The 17711-nt window shown below is 43.7% G+C and overlaps 1 protein-coding gene across 1 annotated transcript in view; it reads left to right on the top strand.

Annotated features, from left to right (window-relative positions):
* The window catches only part of LOC147028783 (cadherin-7-like), a 293221-nt gene that overhangs the window by 255898 nt on the left and 19612 nt on the right, over positions 1–17711 (top strand). Inside the window, exons 7-10 of the mRNA XM_085879499.1 lie at positions 11162–11481; positions 15072–15330; positions 15635–15743; positions 16190–16459. Of these exons, the coding sequence (XP_085735625.1) occupies positions 11162–11481; positions 15072–15330; positions 15635–15743; positions 16190–16459 (958 nt within the window). The remainder of the gene's footprint in view (positions 1–11161; positions 11482–15071; positions 15331–15634; positions 15744–16189; positions 16460–17711) is intronic.

Genomic DNA, 17711 nt, shown 5'->3' with positions numbered 1-17711 from the left:
GATGTGACCATGGTGAATCGCTTTGAGACATTCGTGGAACATTTCAATGAGGAACGGGTAAATGCAAAACTCAGTCACCAAAATATTAATCATAATAAATTGCTTCTTACTCTCTCTTTCTTTTGATTTTAATTATTTAAATCATCCATTGCAACTTTTATGCCTGGTGTTGGCTTAATGGTTAGGGTGGTGGGCATGGGATCCCAGGATCCTGAGTTCAAATCTCCCTCGGCAGTTGAATTAACACCAGGTGGGGTTGACTCGGCCTGTCATCCTTCCGAGGTCGGCAAAATGAGTGCCAGCTTGCTGGTCGACTGTGTCAGAGTGGCGACCTGTCCAGGATTGTACCCAATAGCCAAAGAGACTTCTTCGGCAGCACCACCCTCTGCACAGAGTATGGCCCAGATGGATGGATGCATTGTAACTTTCATTTGTTATGAGATATGTATCATCAAAAAGTAATCTGCTTTGAGCATCCCATTATATTTTGTGATAATTTGCCACCATTTATTTTTATACTCTAGGGGTGTGTTCAGTTACCAAATGTCTTATAGAGCGCTCGCCAAGTGGCTTAAGCACTCAAGGAATCACTCCATTTGAAACCGTTGATAAGGAATGGCTGGCTTGGCAATCGCTAGCTTGCTGCTTGGTAACTAAACACACTCCTGTTCTGTATTAAGTTCTAATCACTTGCCTCCTGGCACTATCATCCAAGTTTTGAATTGCATGCACTTGCAATGACTATTTGCACTTTGTGTTGTAATGTGCCATGTTATGACGAATATGACTGTTGTGGGGGCTGGGATTCGAAAAAGTTATACAAATAAGATATTTATATTAATCCAAGAAATGCCAGTTTTCTTTAATTTCAACAAAATTATTTATCGATATATATATATATATATATATATATATATATATATATATATATATATATATATATATATATATATATATATGCCGGTTGGCGACGAGGGATCCGCTAGGATCGAAGTGCTGGTTACGATGCTTTTCATTCTGACCGATCCACCGACGAAGATTCATTGCCAAGACGCATTGGTTCACATACAATTGTTCCTCTGCCTGGCAAGATTTTTCCTATTGCGTATTTTGCCAACTGGCACTCCTCAGAGTGGAGATGGAGGAAAGTGAAAATGACAAAAATGTTCTACTAACCATGTTCTATCACCATGCCAAAATGCAATTGTCTACATCCAACCGTTTCACCTTGGCGATTTTTCACTTGGCATATTTTCGGAACTGGCACCCTTCGGAGTGGAGATGGAGGAAAGTTTAAATGACAAAAAATGTTCTATCAACCATGCTCTATCACCATGTCAAGACTTATTCGTTTACACTTATAAGTTTCGCCTTGGCGATTTTGCCCTTTGCATATGTTTGCCAACTTCCGGCTCTGGCTCGAAAACCGGAAGTCGGAGGTCAATCACGTAAGAAACTTTTTTGTAGTTCTTGAATAGCACTATCATATGGTGCAATAAACTCCCCATCGAATCCTACCACTGCAGCGCTATGGACGAATTAAGTAAAAAAAAATGACGTTAAATAGACACCCTATTTTTGAAGTACGACCATTTGAAAAATAAAACCTAAATCAAAAATTGGCTCGAGTAAAATTTTCTAAATATCTCGAAGTATTTAATTCCGAAGTCTCGTTTCTCCACATTCAAAACTGAAGGACAAGTATTGAAAATAGTGAACGTAGGTCGAGAAAAAGTATTTTTTTGAATTTTGCGTATTTCAGCCCCGACACCCTTGGTGATCGAATCTGGAAAAATGCTGCAGTTCAATTTTGTAGTAGTTATTAAATTCTATCCATACACCGAATTTGAACGTTCCGCCGTCGACGGTTTCCGAGGTCAAGGTCACTTAACATATTCCCTGGTTCACCACCTTTCCGCATTCGGAGGGCTGCCATTCGGTAACTATGAGAGATAGAGGAACGTTATGCCGTCGCGATAACTAGATGGGGATGCAAGGAATAGGCAGGAGTTGGTCCGGTCGCTCTACCTATCGTAGAAGCCGCACTACGTCAGTTACCGTTTGGGTTCTTAAAACGCGGTTTTTCGGCCGCTGCATAGCAATGGGTGGTTGCTTAAGGCCCTGTCACACCTTGACGATTTAGCCAGCGTATGCTGACGTATGAAAAATTTGTCTAAAACGCTGGCACACGTCGAATACGTTATGGGTAAGTTTTGTATACGTTAAGAGCACGCTGAAGCACGCTGGCATACGTCGTAGTACGCCGAGTTCGTCGACATTTTAAGCATGCTCAAATTTTTTCGAACGTATGCCAGCGTATAACTCACTCGTTCCGCATACGCTGGCCATAAGTTGTAGGCATGTTATGCGATCATTGACACACGTCGACACACCTTACTTGTAAGTTACTCATAAGTCGAAACACGTCGAGGTAATGTCTAGCTTACCCGAAACTTATTTCTAACCTATGAGTAACGTGCTTTGAACCTATGAGTAACGTCCTTTGAACCTATGAGTAACGTATCTCCAACGCATATTGACGTATGTCGACCTATTTGACCTCTTCTGGACGACCACAGAACTTACTGAACGTGTTTCTAACTTACAGCTACCGTATAATGGCGTATTAGCAGCATTTAAGTGAATTGGTATATAAAAATGGGGTTCACACAGGAGGAACCCGACAGTGTTCCATACTCCATGGCTTTTTTGGGGGATTTTTTTTTCTTCGGTATGACGGTGATGTTGACACTTCGATTTCCAGTGCGGTTATAATATAATATAATTAATAGGCTGCCGCTCAACGATTTAAATCGTAACCGCACTAGAAATCGAAGTGTCAACATCACCGTCATGCCGAAGAAAAAATAAAAATAAAAAAAATAACACCATGGAGTCTGGAACACTGACGGGTTCCTCCTGTGTGAGCCCCATTTTTGTATACCAATTCCCATAAACGCTGCCAATACGCCATTATACGGTAGCTGTAAGTTAGAAAAACGTTCAATAAGTTCTGTGGTCGTCCGGAAGACGTCAAATATGTCTACATATGTCAATATGCGTTGGAGATACATTACTCATAGGTTCAAAGCACGTTACTCATAAGTTAGAAATAAGTTTCGGGTAAGCTAGACATTACCTCGACGTGTTTCGACTTATGAGTAACTTACAAGTAAGGTGTGTCGACGTGTGTCAACGATCGCATAACTGCCTACAACTTATGGCCAGCGTATGCGGAACGTGTGAGTCATACGTTGGCATACGTCGAAAAATTTTGAGCATGCTTAAAATTTGTCGACGAGCTCGGCGTACTACGACATATGCCAGCGTGCTTCAGCATGCTTCAACGTGCTCTTAACGTATACAAAACTTACCCATAACGTATTCGACGTGTGCCAGCATTTTAAACCAATTTTTCATACGTCGGCATACGCTGGCTAAATCGTCAAGGTGTGACAGCTCCTTTAAATCGTTGAGTGGCAGCCTATTAATAGGCTACACCACGTGATTGTCCTCGATATGCTGCCGCACTATGCATAAGTTAGACTACCATTGGGCATAGGTTGTGAATGCCGACAACACGCTAAGCATTCATTGGTATAAGTTATCTATAAGTTATCGAAACGTTCTGTGTACATTACTAATACGTTATGCATACGTCCAACTCGTTATGAATATGACCAAAACTGAAAAGAAACCATCAATAGTTCAGCGTACGCCAGCGTTTTACATACATTTTGATACATTGCCATACGCTGGCTAAAACGTCAAGGTGTGACAGGGCCCTTAGCAATGAAACTCAAACGCGCACACTCCCAGCCCATATAGCACCTGTTCACCAAGTTTCATCAAAATCGGTTTGCTGGTTTGTACTGTGGAGTCTCGCGTTGCAGACACACACACACACACACACACACACACACACACACACACACACACACACACACACACACACACGGAAAACCCGAGAATAACAGATATCTAGCGAATCCCAATAAAGAAGAAAGTTTGTTAAGGTGTTTGTTCACGTATGCATTCGGTTATGCACTTTGCATGGCCTCCTCTTTCATCCAGAGGAAGGTCGGGGGCTACTGTTGGATAAAAATAGTTGACCCCAGATAAAATCAGATAATTGGCCTTCACACTTCAATCAGGTCTTGTGCTAATACACTGCCTGGGTTTTTTCTCCCCAAGAGCGATCGAGTATGTCTTGTGAAGATCTTATGTTGAGGTTGTACAGGGTGTTCCAAAAAGACCCAGACAACTTTGGTTGTTAATATATTTACTACCACAAATGATACAGTAATACCCTTTGGTTCATATGGTATAGAAATACATAACGTTTTGTACATACCATCAGCACCTTCATTGTGAGCTCTATTTGTCGTGCGCAGGACATTGACGTGGTACACGAGTTCTTGCCATGTTCGGCTCACCATGTTTGCGTCCACCAGTGCTCATGCAGCTGTGATCCGAGAACAAAGATCTGACAGGTTTGCCACCTCAGTGTTGTCGACAACATCTTTGACAAATCCCCGCAGAAAAAAAATCAAGGGGGAAGGATGTCTGGTTATCGTGGGCACCAGGTGGTTGGTCCGTCTCGGCCAATCCAGCGACTTTTTCATTCAAGATGGCTCGAACGACTAAGGCCCAATGAGGAGGGGGGTGGGAGGGTGCCGTCCTGTTAAAAAATATCAGGTTGCAGGTCTTCAATCTGTTGGAAGGAGAATACTTCCAACAAATTCATGTAAATTGTTGAGGTCACTGTATTCTGCACAAAGAAAAACGGTCATGGAGAAAGCCACACCACACATTGACCTTTGGACTGTGGCATGTGTTCAATGACCTCGTGGGGGTTTTCAGAGCCCCAAATCCTCACATTGTGCCAATTGACCTTCCCCGATACATGAAAACATGATTGGTTTGTGAACATGACCTTTTTCAGGTAATCTTTGTCATCCTCTCGGCGACTGAGCATTTCTATGACAAACGCCTTGCATTTGGGTCCATCATTTAGTTTGAGTTCCTGCAGAATCTGCACATTAAAAGCAAAAGCTTCAGTCTTTTATGTAAAATCTTCTGTGCAGTGATGGTTGGTAGTCACAGTTCTCTGGATACGTGTCAAATTGATTTTCTGGGACTTTATTGAAATGATTCATGCACTCGTTCAACATCTGCTGCACTTGTGCTTGGTCGACCGGTACTTTCCTATTTCTGACAACTTCCAGTCTCCTTAAACCTCCTGTATCACTCTCTGATACGAGTCCACGATGGTGGATTTCTTCCATACCTAGTCCGGAAATTACGCTGAACTTGTGTGTCGGATCTCTTCTCGATGAACAATTCGATGTACTGAGCTTTCTCCTGTGGAGTTGCCATTTTCATTTATATTTAACCACCTGACCTGAAAACATAGAAAACTAGACGAGTTTCTTTTTCATATGAACCAAAGGGTATCATTGTATCATTTTTGGTACTAAATATATTAACAACCAAAGTTGTCCAGGTCATTTTGGAACACCTTGTGTGTCGTGATTTTTCAACAATACAAATTTAATAGTTATTGTGTTTACACGTGCTCCTATTGTTAAAAAAGATTGCTTATACACAGGTTTATTATAACACCTCCGTGTTCAGGCCTTGAGCAAGTGTTTTGCTTAACCACTGCCATGATCAAGTAATATGTATTTTGAAGATCATATGTTGAGGTCATATTATGCACCAGCAAATACCACCCGTCAATTCACTGACAGGGATACTAAAGGGCGGAGGGAGAAAAAGAGAGGGGTGGGGGAGAGAGAGTGGGGAGAGTGAAGATGTGGAGGGGGAGGGAGAGAGGAGGGAGCGGGAGTGAGAAGGGTGAGGGAAGGGAAGACAGTGTGAGGTGAGAACAAGAGAAGGCAGACGTGTGGTGGAGCATTAATTACGATTCATACAGTTTCATCAAAATTATTCTGCATAGAATAAGAGTGAAGATGGAAACAAAATAATGTCTGAAATACATTTTCTACTGGTCATAATATAAACACAGTCCAGAGACAAACTCCCATCTGGAAATTAACTCCCATGGAGACATAAATACCGCTAAGATGCATCCGGAGCCAAGCTGTCTGGAGCCAAGCTTTCTGGAGACAAACACTGCCCGGATGCATCTGGAGACAAACACCATCCAAACATAACCACTGTCTGAATATGTCCATAAAAAGAGAGAGAGTAGAGGGGAGGGTGAGAGAGGAGGGTGCTGCACTCTATTGGGAGGGAGTCAAGCAAGGTTGAAAGAGGCAGACAGAGAGACAGAGAGACAGAGAGACAGACAGAGAGAGAGAGAGAGAGAGAGAGAGAGAGAGAGAGAGAGAGAGAGAGAGAGAGAGAGAGAGAGAGAGAGAGAGAGAGAGAGAGAGAGAGAGATTGAGATAGATGGGGTAGGGGAGTTTGCAGAGAGAATGTTATTCTTCATGAACAACACACACACACACACACGCACACACGCACACACACGCACACACACACGTGCTTGGCCGATATCGGAAATTTTTCAGGAATTGGCAGACTGGAGTCAGTGTGATGACCAACAACAGTGCATACTGCATACAACCCAGAAACCTTGAGTAGTTTTGACCGAAAGCAACGTTGCATTTACATAGATGTTTCAGGGATATGTTCACAAACATTATTCTTTTTAAACAGCTGTGTGTGACGAGTGCAAAAAAAAATTGGCTCAGTAATTTAGAAAACACATGAATATGGCAAACGGCTCGAAAATTGGGTGTTATTTTACAAAAACTTTCTCAGAAATGATGGAGCACGAACCACTCGCTCAGGATGATGGAGCACGAACCACTCATTCAGGTGACCCAGCATGGACCACTCAATTAGGGTGACAAAGCATGAACCATTGGCTGAGGGTGATGGAGCACGAACCACTGGCTCAGGGTGATGAAGCATGAACCACTCAGTTAGGGTGACGAAGCATGAACCACTGGCTGAGGGTGTGGGAGCACGAACGACTGGCTCAGGGTGAGGGAGCACGAACCACTGGCTCAGGGTGACGGAGCATGAACCACTGGCTGAGGGTGATGGGGCACGAACGATTGGCTCAGGGTGAAGAAGCATGAACCACTCAATTAGGGTGACGAAGCACGAACCACTGGCTCAGAGTGAGGGAGCACGAACCACTGGCTCAGGGTGAGGGAGCGCGAACCACTGGCTCAGGGTGACAGAGCATGAACCACTCGATCAGGGTGACAAAGCATGAACCACTGGCTGAGGGCGACGGAGCATGAACCACTCCATTAGGGTGACGAAGCATGAACCACTGGCTGAGGGTGATGGGGCACGAACCACTGGCTCAGGGTGAGGGAGTGCGAAACACTGGCTCAGGGTGAGGGAGCACGAACGACTGGCTCAGGGTGAGGGAGCACGAACCACTGGCTCAGGGTGAGGGAGCACGAACCACTGGCTCAGGGTGACAGAGCATGAACCACTCGATCAGGGTGACGAAGCATGAACCACTGGCTGAGGGCGACGGAGCATGAACCATCCATTAGGGTGACGAAGCATGAACCACTGGCTGAGGGTGATGGGGCACGAACCACTGGCTCAGGGTGAGGGAGTGCGAAACACTGGCTCAGGGTGAGGGAGCACGAACGACTGGCTCAGGGTGAGGGAGCACGAACCACTGGCTCAGGGTGAGGGAGCATGAACCACTGGCTCAGGGTGACAGAGCATGAACCACTCGATCACGGTGACGAAGCATGAACCACTGGCTGAGGGCGACGGAGCATGAACCACTCCATTAGGGTGACGAAGCATGAACCACTGGCTGAGGGTGATGGGGCACGAACCACTGGCTCAGGGTGAGGGAGCGCGAACCACTGGCTCAGAGTGATGAAGCGAGTCCCTCTGGCTCAGTGTGACATAGTGCGAACCACTGGCTCAGGGTGACAGAGCATGAACCACTCACTCAAGGTGACAGAACACAAACCACTCACTTAGGGTGATGGGGCACGAACCACTCGCTCAGGGTGACGGAACACAAACCACTCACTTAGGGTGACGGGGCACAAACCACTCCCTCAGTGTGACGTGTAATGAACCACTCGATCGGCGTGACAGAGCACGAACCACTCGCTCACGGTGACAGAGCAGGAACCACTCGCTCTAAATGATGTAGCATGGCAAAAGCATCCACAGTGAATTAACAATTCGCTCAGAAGGACATTGCGCGGTACCGCTTTCGACAATGGGTGCTTGGTAAGTGGCTTAAGCATTCATGCAAGCACTCCAATTCAATGGTTGATAAGTTGTGGTTGGCCAGGCTATCGCTGCATACCATAAAAAATCCTTTTAGATTTAAAGCCAATCTTCACCGCACACACAGCAGTTCATGAAATAAAATGGATTAATGAAATAAAATGACTATCCACAAACGAGTTGCTGCGTAATGCAGAACAACCCTGGAGACATCGCAAAGTTCAATCGCCTGTGAAATAAACCATTTTGCCTGCTCGTCTGTGCATGTGTCACGACGTGGTACATCGGTTCTGGGTGCACGCAAACGTTAACACTTTTTTTTTTAAGTGTCCGTTTTTTTTACCAGATTTGCTTTGTTTCCCTGCGGAGCACCTTGCGAACCGTCCAAAAATATAGACACAGATCAGGCAGACACTATGGATCGGCAGTCCCTCTGGGGGGACAGGGTGCATCAGGTCTCGCAGTGAATGCATTAAATCATACAGCTCAATGAAACTCGTTAATTTTTGCACATTCCTAAATTTTTGTTCATTCAATATAATTCGCCAAACAGTAGAAAAAGATAGGTTTAATGCTTTGGAAATTTCACATTTTCTTGTGTACGTATGAAGGAGGGAACATAGCCTTACTTGCTTAAAGTAAATAGGTATATCGGCTTAGTTGGAAGACTCGTTATTTATTCAAATTATCAGATTTCACAACAGATTTTGACACTTATTTCATCCAGATGATATCCGGTCCTCAAAGGCGAAATAATATTTCAATACACTTTAATTAGTCCGTGAGAGTAGATTGTGGAAAATCGTATCACACAATGTGTGAAATCGCTCCAACCTCATAATTTGAAAAGTATAGTACTCACAAAAGCAATGTATACAGCTATTCATTGCTATGATGAGCAGATATTCGATATGAGTGAGGAAAGTGGGGGAAAAAAAGCTTCATAGTTAAGAAATCGTTGTGGCCTGTTCCAGGTGAAGACATGGTTGAGCAGGCCAAAAAACATGGCGGCTTCAGACCCCAGCGAGGATACCCAGGAAACGCCTTAAGACCCCAGAGAGCGAGGTGGCCGAGGATCACCTGATGAAGGATATAATTAAATATGGCCGTTAATTATCTTCAAAAGTGGTGTTTTATTTAACCCAAACACCCAATTTAAACTTTTGCACTTCCTTGGAGTTTTCTTCATATGCATACAAAGTTTCATGCAGCTATGTTTTATGGTTTTGGAGTTATGGAGGAGAAACACACACTGACACACACACTGACACACACACTGACACACACACTGACACACACACACATGCACACACACGCACGCACGCACACACATGTTGCCTTTATTAGTATAGATACAAGCTAATGATGGAAACTGTGTATTCCCTTGGTTCATTTCTCCCCTACCTCGAATCCTCCCCATCTCTGTACAATTCCTCTGTTACTTTTTTATTTTAATCTACCACATCACAAAGATCAGCGTCTGTTAAGATGCCTACCAGAGCCTTTCTGGTGGCTTCACTCTCACTAACCGAGATAGTTCTGGAAAGGACATTTGAAGTGCATTGCATCTCTGGATTTGTGATAACACCACCGTGTTCATGCTCCCCCACCTATAATCCTCTCCATCTGTTGTGTACAAAATTGTATAGGCTCAACTACTGATGTTAATAACTCGATTTATTTACTTATTTATTTTATTTATTTTATTTTGCATTCCCAGGTCTTGAAAACAAACTGCCTCTGGACTCCCAAGATATTTTTGATTTTGGCTTTGAGTAATCTTCCAAGGGCGGCGTTAAGTTAAGACATCTTAACCTACCTTACTTGCATTATAAATACTGCCAAATGCCACCAAAAAAAGACCCCTGATGAGAAAAAACAAATTAGATGCAAAGAGAATGGCAGTGTACAAGACACTTGAGACTACAAAGCAGACACAGGCTCTGGTTGAGGATCAACATGCATGATAAGCAGCCTCCTGGTCAGCTGAGACTTCAGAGCAAATACAGGTTTGGGTTGAGGATCAATGTACAAGCCAAGCAGCCTCCAGGGCAGCATGTTGGACACCCTTAGAAGGTGAAGCATTTCAATACAAGTCCAAGTGCATTTTGCAATGCCCAAGATTGGTAATTCATTCAAAACCATAAGGCCAACTTTCCCTAATACGGCATGCAGAAAATATTTAAGTACATATTGCATTGAATTTCCCCAGTCAATGCCGGGCACTTCAGCTAGTATGGTATAATTGTTAAAATATATTTTCTTACTAATAATTCCAGCAATGGCCATCATGTCCAAGATATATCATGGCTGTCTGGTCTGCTTGCTCTCACTTGATGATGTTAAAGAACACGTGATCACTTTCAGTCTTTTGATCTGAATTCCGATTTCCTTTTATGAAACGATCCTAGGCTTGACCAATCCTCATCCGTAACCACCAGCATGGCGTTATGCGGCTCTGTGACCAGAAAGTATCCAACTAAAGAGTCGGAAAAAAAGGAAAATTAATATTAATTATTATTACGTTTGTTATTGTCCAGGTGGGGGGGGGTATACTTAGATTGAAAGCAATAACGAACCGTGCTTCCCCATTGTCTCAGGTCACCCACCTGCATTTATTTTTTCATTTATTTATTTTCATTCATTTATATTTTCATTTTCGGATGTTTTCCAATGGTACTGTGATTTTTCCTGGTGTATCGGCTTCAATGTCCTTCAGCATGAAAAATTTCAGCTTTCTATGTTACCCGGAAGGTATCGAACATTAATATCAGTCAGTCAGTGAGTGAGTCAATCATTGAGTGGTTAGAAAGAGCTGAACATATTTTTTTTCTATAATGTGCACCTGGTACACTTGTGCAAATATTATACACACACACAAACATTAATGTCTCACTTTTTCTCTTAGCCATTGGATTTTGAGCACAAGACAAGATACCGGCTCTTACTCCATGCTACAAATCCTCGACCGGATCTTCGTTTCTATATCCCACAATGGAATGCTGGAACGGGCAGTTCAGTTTTTCCTGAAGAAAGAAAAGAGTCAGAAGCTCCTGGAGGTCTTAAGGCAGACACAGCAGAGGTCATTATCCTTGTGGGTGATGAAAACGAGCCACCTGTGTTTTCTGCACCAATGTACCAATTCACCATATTGGAAAACAGCTCAGCGGACACAATCATAGGGAATGTGGTGGCACAAGATCCAGACACTCAAGCCCGATCTGTTAGGTATGGTACCAAATAAATTGCTTCTACTTTTAATGTGATAAGTGTACATCGGCTTGTAACCTGCTCATAAAAATGGAACACTTGCACCTTCCTCCACCCTTCCCTTACATCTTCTCTTGATTCTCCCCTCACTTTACTTTTGTCACTTCCCCTCTCTTCCTTCTTTTTTTTTTTTTTAAACAACCCTACAGCCAATCTCCTTTCACCCCTCCATGATTAGAATAAGATAGGGCAAGATGTACTTGATGGGAAATGTGGAGCAAGATCTCCTCTACCCCCTTACCCTCTTCCCTCCCATTTCTCCCTTCCCCTTCCCCTCCTCCCTTTCCCCCTGGATAACCAACTCGGTCCTGATTCTATACGTTCCATATCCTGAACATCTGCCGCAGAGGGCTGTCTTGCTGACAGTATAGTAAGCATTTTCAAATGAGAAATGTTCAATCAACTGAGCAAAATGATGATGGATTTCTACATTAGGGTGGGGTAGGGGGATGTTGACCCATCTTGCTCTATATCAGGGGTTCCCAACCTTTTTTTACTGGGGTACCATTTCACATGTTCATGGTCCCACCGAGTACCACTGTACCAAAATTCACCTAAAATAGTGTTTATTTGCGATACAGATATGACAATGGGGAGTTAAACAACACTAACAATGAACAACTATGACATTGAGCAATCTGATCTGAACAAAAGAATGATACAGTAAGTACCTATTTGATTGTGTAAAATGTCCAGTCAATGGGATGGTTGAGCCTGCTTCTTGCTCACAAGCAGGTCGATGTCAGGCTTTGTTTTGGATAAAGTGCACCGGACATCATGTTCAACATCCAGTAGGGATGTTTGTTTTGTTTTTAGAATAACGACTGACGAGAACCCAGCTTCACACAGCCATGTAGATGGGAATACTTTGAGCGAATGAACAGCCAGGGCAGCGAGCTTAGGGTAAGACCCCAACATTCCACACCAGAAGTCCGCAAGATTCATCTCGTCAAACTGATCTCGGGCTGTGGAGTCGTTCTGGAGATCAATCAAGCTTTCCTGCAGTCTTGTTCCAGGTGGCAAATCCAATGCATTCATGCGAAATGGGTTGCGAATCATTTTCAGATCCAGTTCCTTGAGATCCGGAAAATAGGAATTTAATTCCTCATCCAAATAAGCGAGGTGATCTTTTACCAGTTGTATGAACTCCCTTGGGGGATTCTTTTCACGCTTCTGAAGAATATCGGCCGTGCAAGAAAACATGACCACCACTCCCGCTTCGACGTTCGTCTTCCACAGATGGAGTTTTTCCTGAAATCCCTTGACCTTGTCTATGAAGTCAATGATAGTCGCGCCAGTCCCCTGAAGAGACTTGTTCAGGGTGTTTAACTGAGAGAAAATGTCGACCAAATAAGCCAGGTGCAATGCCCAGTCAGGGTCGTTCAAAGCAGCGACGAAATCGACAGTCTTTGGTTTTCCATCGTTTTCGAAGAATTCACGAAGCTCAGCTCGCTGTTCAAACACGCGCTCCGCCATATTTCCACGGGATAACCATCTCACCTCAGTGTGGAATAAGAGAACTTTATGGTCGGAGTCAAACTCCTCGCAAAGTTTCTTGAAAAGTCGCGAATTGAGAGCCTGGGATTTCACATGGTTCACAATTTTGATCATGGTTGAGAGAACGTCGGTCAATGACTTGGGGAGCACCTTGGCTGCGAGTGCGTGGCGGTGGATCGTACAGTGTAGGCCACGCACTTCAGGAGCAACTGCCTTCACAAGCGTTTGGAAACCTGATCTGCACCCCAAACATAGCTGGAGCACCATTTGTAGTACAGCCTTTCAGATCAACCCATGACAGCCCAACTTGATCAAAGACGGAAGACTCCTCTTCGAAAATGTCCTTTGCTTTCGTTGTGGTTTAAAGCGGGCGGCAAAATAGTATTTCATCCTTGAACTCTGCTTTATGCACATACCGAACGAACGCTAACAGTTGGGCACAATTTGCCACGTCAGTTGACTCATCCAATTGCATAGAAAATCCGCATGGAGATGCCTTGATTTCTGCCACCACCTGGTCACGAATATTGGTTGACATTTCTTCGATGCGCCTCTGAACTGTGTTGTTTGACAACGAAAGAGAATTGAGCTTCTTGGCGCTTTGTTCTCCCAGCGTGAGACGTACGATATCCTTTGTGGCGGGAAGGATGAGGCTTTCACCGACGGTGTGAGGTTTTTTTCTGTTCTGCAATTCGCAGTGCAACCAAGTAGGAGGATGCCTTTACGGCTGCCGTGGACTGCTGTTGAAAACTGCCACTGCCGTCGAAGCGTGCTCTTTTCATGGCATTTTCCTTCCGACGAAAAAATCATGGTCCTTGTCGCTGTGTTCAGGATGAACAGAATCAAAATGGCGCTTCAATAGACTTGGCTTCATAGATTGATTGCCGAGAACTTTTCCACAAATCACACGCTGTGGAGCTTCTAATTCACCTTTTTGGATGGAAGTGAAGCCTAACTTGAGATAACTCTCCGAATATTTTCGCATTGACATGATGCTGGTGAACGATAACGGTAACAATAAGCCGGGCAATAAGCAATGATGACAGTGTGGCGTGGAGAGACAAAACGAATAATAAGACTTGTGCACAATGGCCGATAACAAACAGCTGTCAGTGTACAGCCGCTTTCGATATAAGTTTAATTACTGTGCACAAGCTGCATGAGAGAGAAGTAAAATAAAAACTGTGTTAAAAAAAAAAAGCACGCTGCCGTGTACTACGCCGCGTACCGCCGAGAAAGTCCAAATGTACCACAGGTTGGGAACCCCTGCTCTATATGATGTCAATGCCTTGTAATGCTGTTTGTTGAATTAATTGCAATAATAGCGGTGGTTGTGATGATTATTGTATGATGTTGTCTATTTGCGATTGTGTTTCGTCTTTTTTTTTTTTTTTACATGCGTAAGATGGTAAAACATCCTACCAACTGTGTCCTGAAATAATATTCCAACTCCATTCCACTCTCCTCTTTCTCTTCTTCTTCTTCTTCTTCTTCTTCTTCTTCTTCTTCTTCTTCTTCTTCTTCTTCTTCTTCTTCTTCTTCTTCTTCTTCTGTAATGGCCATAATTATTCCCACATTCTTGTGGGTTTAGCCAGGGGAAGCTTTGGCCAAGTCTATCTCCATTTCACTCTACAGATGACAATTTTAGGAATGATCCTGTATTTTGTTGACATTTAAAAATAAGGATAAGGGGTTTTCTATCTCCTATGTAAACAAATGAGCAGAATTTTTTAACACATCTTCCCCCATACTTTGACCTTCCTCCCCCTCCCCTTTCCCCCACCTATTCACTTGTTCCATACATTTACTCTTCTCCTCTTCTTAAACCTGTTTCTCTTCTCAACCGATTATTCCCACGTTCCACCCCATACACTCCTTTCGTCTCCATCAGCCTCCCTTCTCTTCCTTTTTATCAGTTTAAAGTTTCTCAATTCAAGTCCCCCACCCCACCCCCTACCCAACTTTCCTCCCGTGCACAGGTAATAAATTGATGGCTCCTTATAACCTGTCGTATTCTCACTGGACTAAACTGCATTTACCGGACCCTTTAGGTTTCACATTGATCGGAACACTGACCCAGAGAGGTACTTCGATGTCGATCCAGTGTCAGGTGTTGTTGTGGCTGCCCGTCCATTGGACCGGGAGACCCAAGCCTGGCACAACATTAGCATGGTGGCAACTGAGGAGGGACTTAAAGAGATCAAGACTACTGTTCCAGTGTTTATGCACGTGTTAGATGTTAATGACAATCCACCAATTCTGACTACGACTACTGAACTCACCGTATGTGAGGGCATGCCAGCTGGGCAGGTGAGGAGCAAAATGAGGGAGCACAAGGGATGGGGACAGAAGGTTCTGAATAATAAACAAATGAGGCAAGATGTACTGTTAACCCTATATTTGGTTTCAGACGACTCATTGTGGGTTTCTGTGGAAACTCCCAGTGGCTGTTGTATGTGATCTTTTCGGGTGATGGTTCTTGATGTATAATGAAGATTCTCTGTTCATTTCTCCTTGACTGTAATCAACTGAGCACTTTGATTGAATGTTGCATCTGCCTTTCTCCCACCTTTTTCTTAATTGTGTGTTATCCTCATCTGCCAAACCCACATAGGTAATCCAGACCATCAGTGCATTGGATGTCGATGAGCTTTCTGAAGGACAAAGATTCCAGTTTTCCCTGCTCAAAGATAATCCAAACTTCACTCTCGTTAACAGTGGTGGTGAGTTTGATTCTAGTGTTTGCTCAATCTAACTATTAATCACAACTATGACGAGATACCACATTCATATTTATCACCATAACGTGTCGAGCTACATACAATAGAGTAATCAAGATGCCTCTTTTTTCAAAGCAAGGCACATTTTAGCCTCTTTTTTTTTTTATCATAGCCCTCACTCCCACTTCTACCTTTCAAAAATATTAGGACATTGTGTGCCTGTCATGAGCTTAAAATCTGTATACAGGACCATGTCTTTATCCACAGGAGCTTTATCGAAGGGAGAGTCATGAATGATGCACCAGTGGCATAGCCATACTTAAATGATGATGTAACCATCAGACTCAATTTGTAACAAGGCCTTATCAAATATGCATTTGCAAAATAGATAAACTCCACCTGCATTCTAACTATGATTTATGATTTGATCCTTATCTCTAACACTACAGACAACCATGCCAGTTTGCTTGTGAGAGCTGGAGGGCTGCGTCAATGGAAAAGGGCTGCTGATGGGCCTGGGAGCCTAGTTTTGTTACCCCTGACTGTGAGTGATGGTGGAGTACCACCGCTCAGCTCCACCAGCACTCTGACCATCCAAATTTGCCTCTGTGCTGAGGCAGATCACCCAGCTTGCCATCCTGAGGCTCTGCGGCCACCTTTGGGTAGTGCACAAACACAGGCTGTGGCTGCTGGCCTTGCCTGTCTACTTATCTTGCTTGGTGAGTGTTACCAATCATTCGGTGAGCGTTACCAATCATTCTCTCACTGCTATTAGGCATGAATTCCATTAAGTTGCGGCTCTGATACTGTGCCAGCAAGGGGCACCCTTTTCTCGGACATGTCCTTCAGAAAGGATGTTACATCTGCATGCATTAATTTGTGGACAGTATGATGTTGAGCCAGGGATAGAATGGGATCAGAAAGATCAACTTGATCTGATCATTGTGTCATTTTGAAGCACGTTTACAATCGTCTATTAGTGTGACAATGACTGCCCGATGCCTTTGCATCTGGTTCTTCTTCCTTGGCAGCATGCTATGATGATGGATACATCAGCAGCAGGTTGTAGTTCTTCAGTTAATCAGCTTGTTTAGATCAGCCAATCATCACGAGTCATGCGAAACATTGCCAGCATGTCTGTTTAGTGGGTTTGGTAGGTCTTCCATTCACGAATCAAGTGATGATCACCAAGCACCTCAACAAGACCTACTGTATGTATGCATTTGGGGCACATTCTATGAACTGGTTTCTTAGTGGCTCAGAGCACTGTCAGGAAAAGCAACTAAACAAAACAGATCAGGTGGCCACAAAATCAATCAATCAAATCCAATGTTTTTGATGAAAAGGCTAAGAAAATCGCAACATACCAGTGACATATCACACAGCAACTGTTTAACTAGAAGTAATAAAAGTCAGAGAAATGTGCCAGTGAATTCTCACCGCCCACACCTTGGTTTCTTTTTTGGAGCAGGCAGCGTCCCACCTCGATTGTATTGAAAAACTCCCCCTCGCATCATGTATTGATGAGCGTGGTGGGCAATTAATGGTACAGAGAACTCAAAGCAACTCATCCCCAGCATTCCTTGCTCCTGATGATGCCTATTTCACAAGTTGGCCATCCTGCTCCCTGTCTGTACACACCATTACGATATCTTTCCTTAGTAGTTTTTGTGCTTTTATCCTCTCCCAACTCGAAGATGTCTCCATGGATGGAGCATATTTTGCTGTAACCACTATAGAGCAACGCAATTATACTCCATTAATGGCGAGCATCCAATGGGGCAGTTCGATTCATTTGTCTGTTTTTAAATGGCTTCATACAGCATTTGATGTCCATTCTGACAAATAAACAGCCATTAGCACTTTTAAGTACAGTTTGGAAATGCAGATGTCTGAATTCTTATGTGGTGTGTGACAGAGGCCATGGGTTTGAATCCTGAGATTCACCACCAATAAATGCATGACATCATA

The sequence above is a fragment of the Eptatretus burgeri genome, chromosome 4 (genome assembly GCF_056783735.1).
Source record: "Eptatretus burgeri isolate ZD-2024b chromosome 4, Ebu_testis_v1, whole genome shotgun sequence".
Taxonomy (NCBI): Eukaryota; Metazoa; Chordata; class Myxini; order Myxiniformes; family Myxinidae; genus Eptatretus; species Eptatretus burgeri.
Note: the sequence above shows the minus strand (reverse complement) of the source record. Positions and strands in the feature narration are given on the sequence as shown.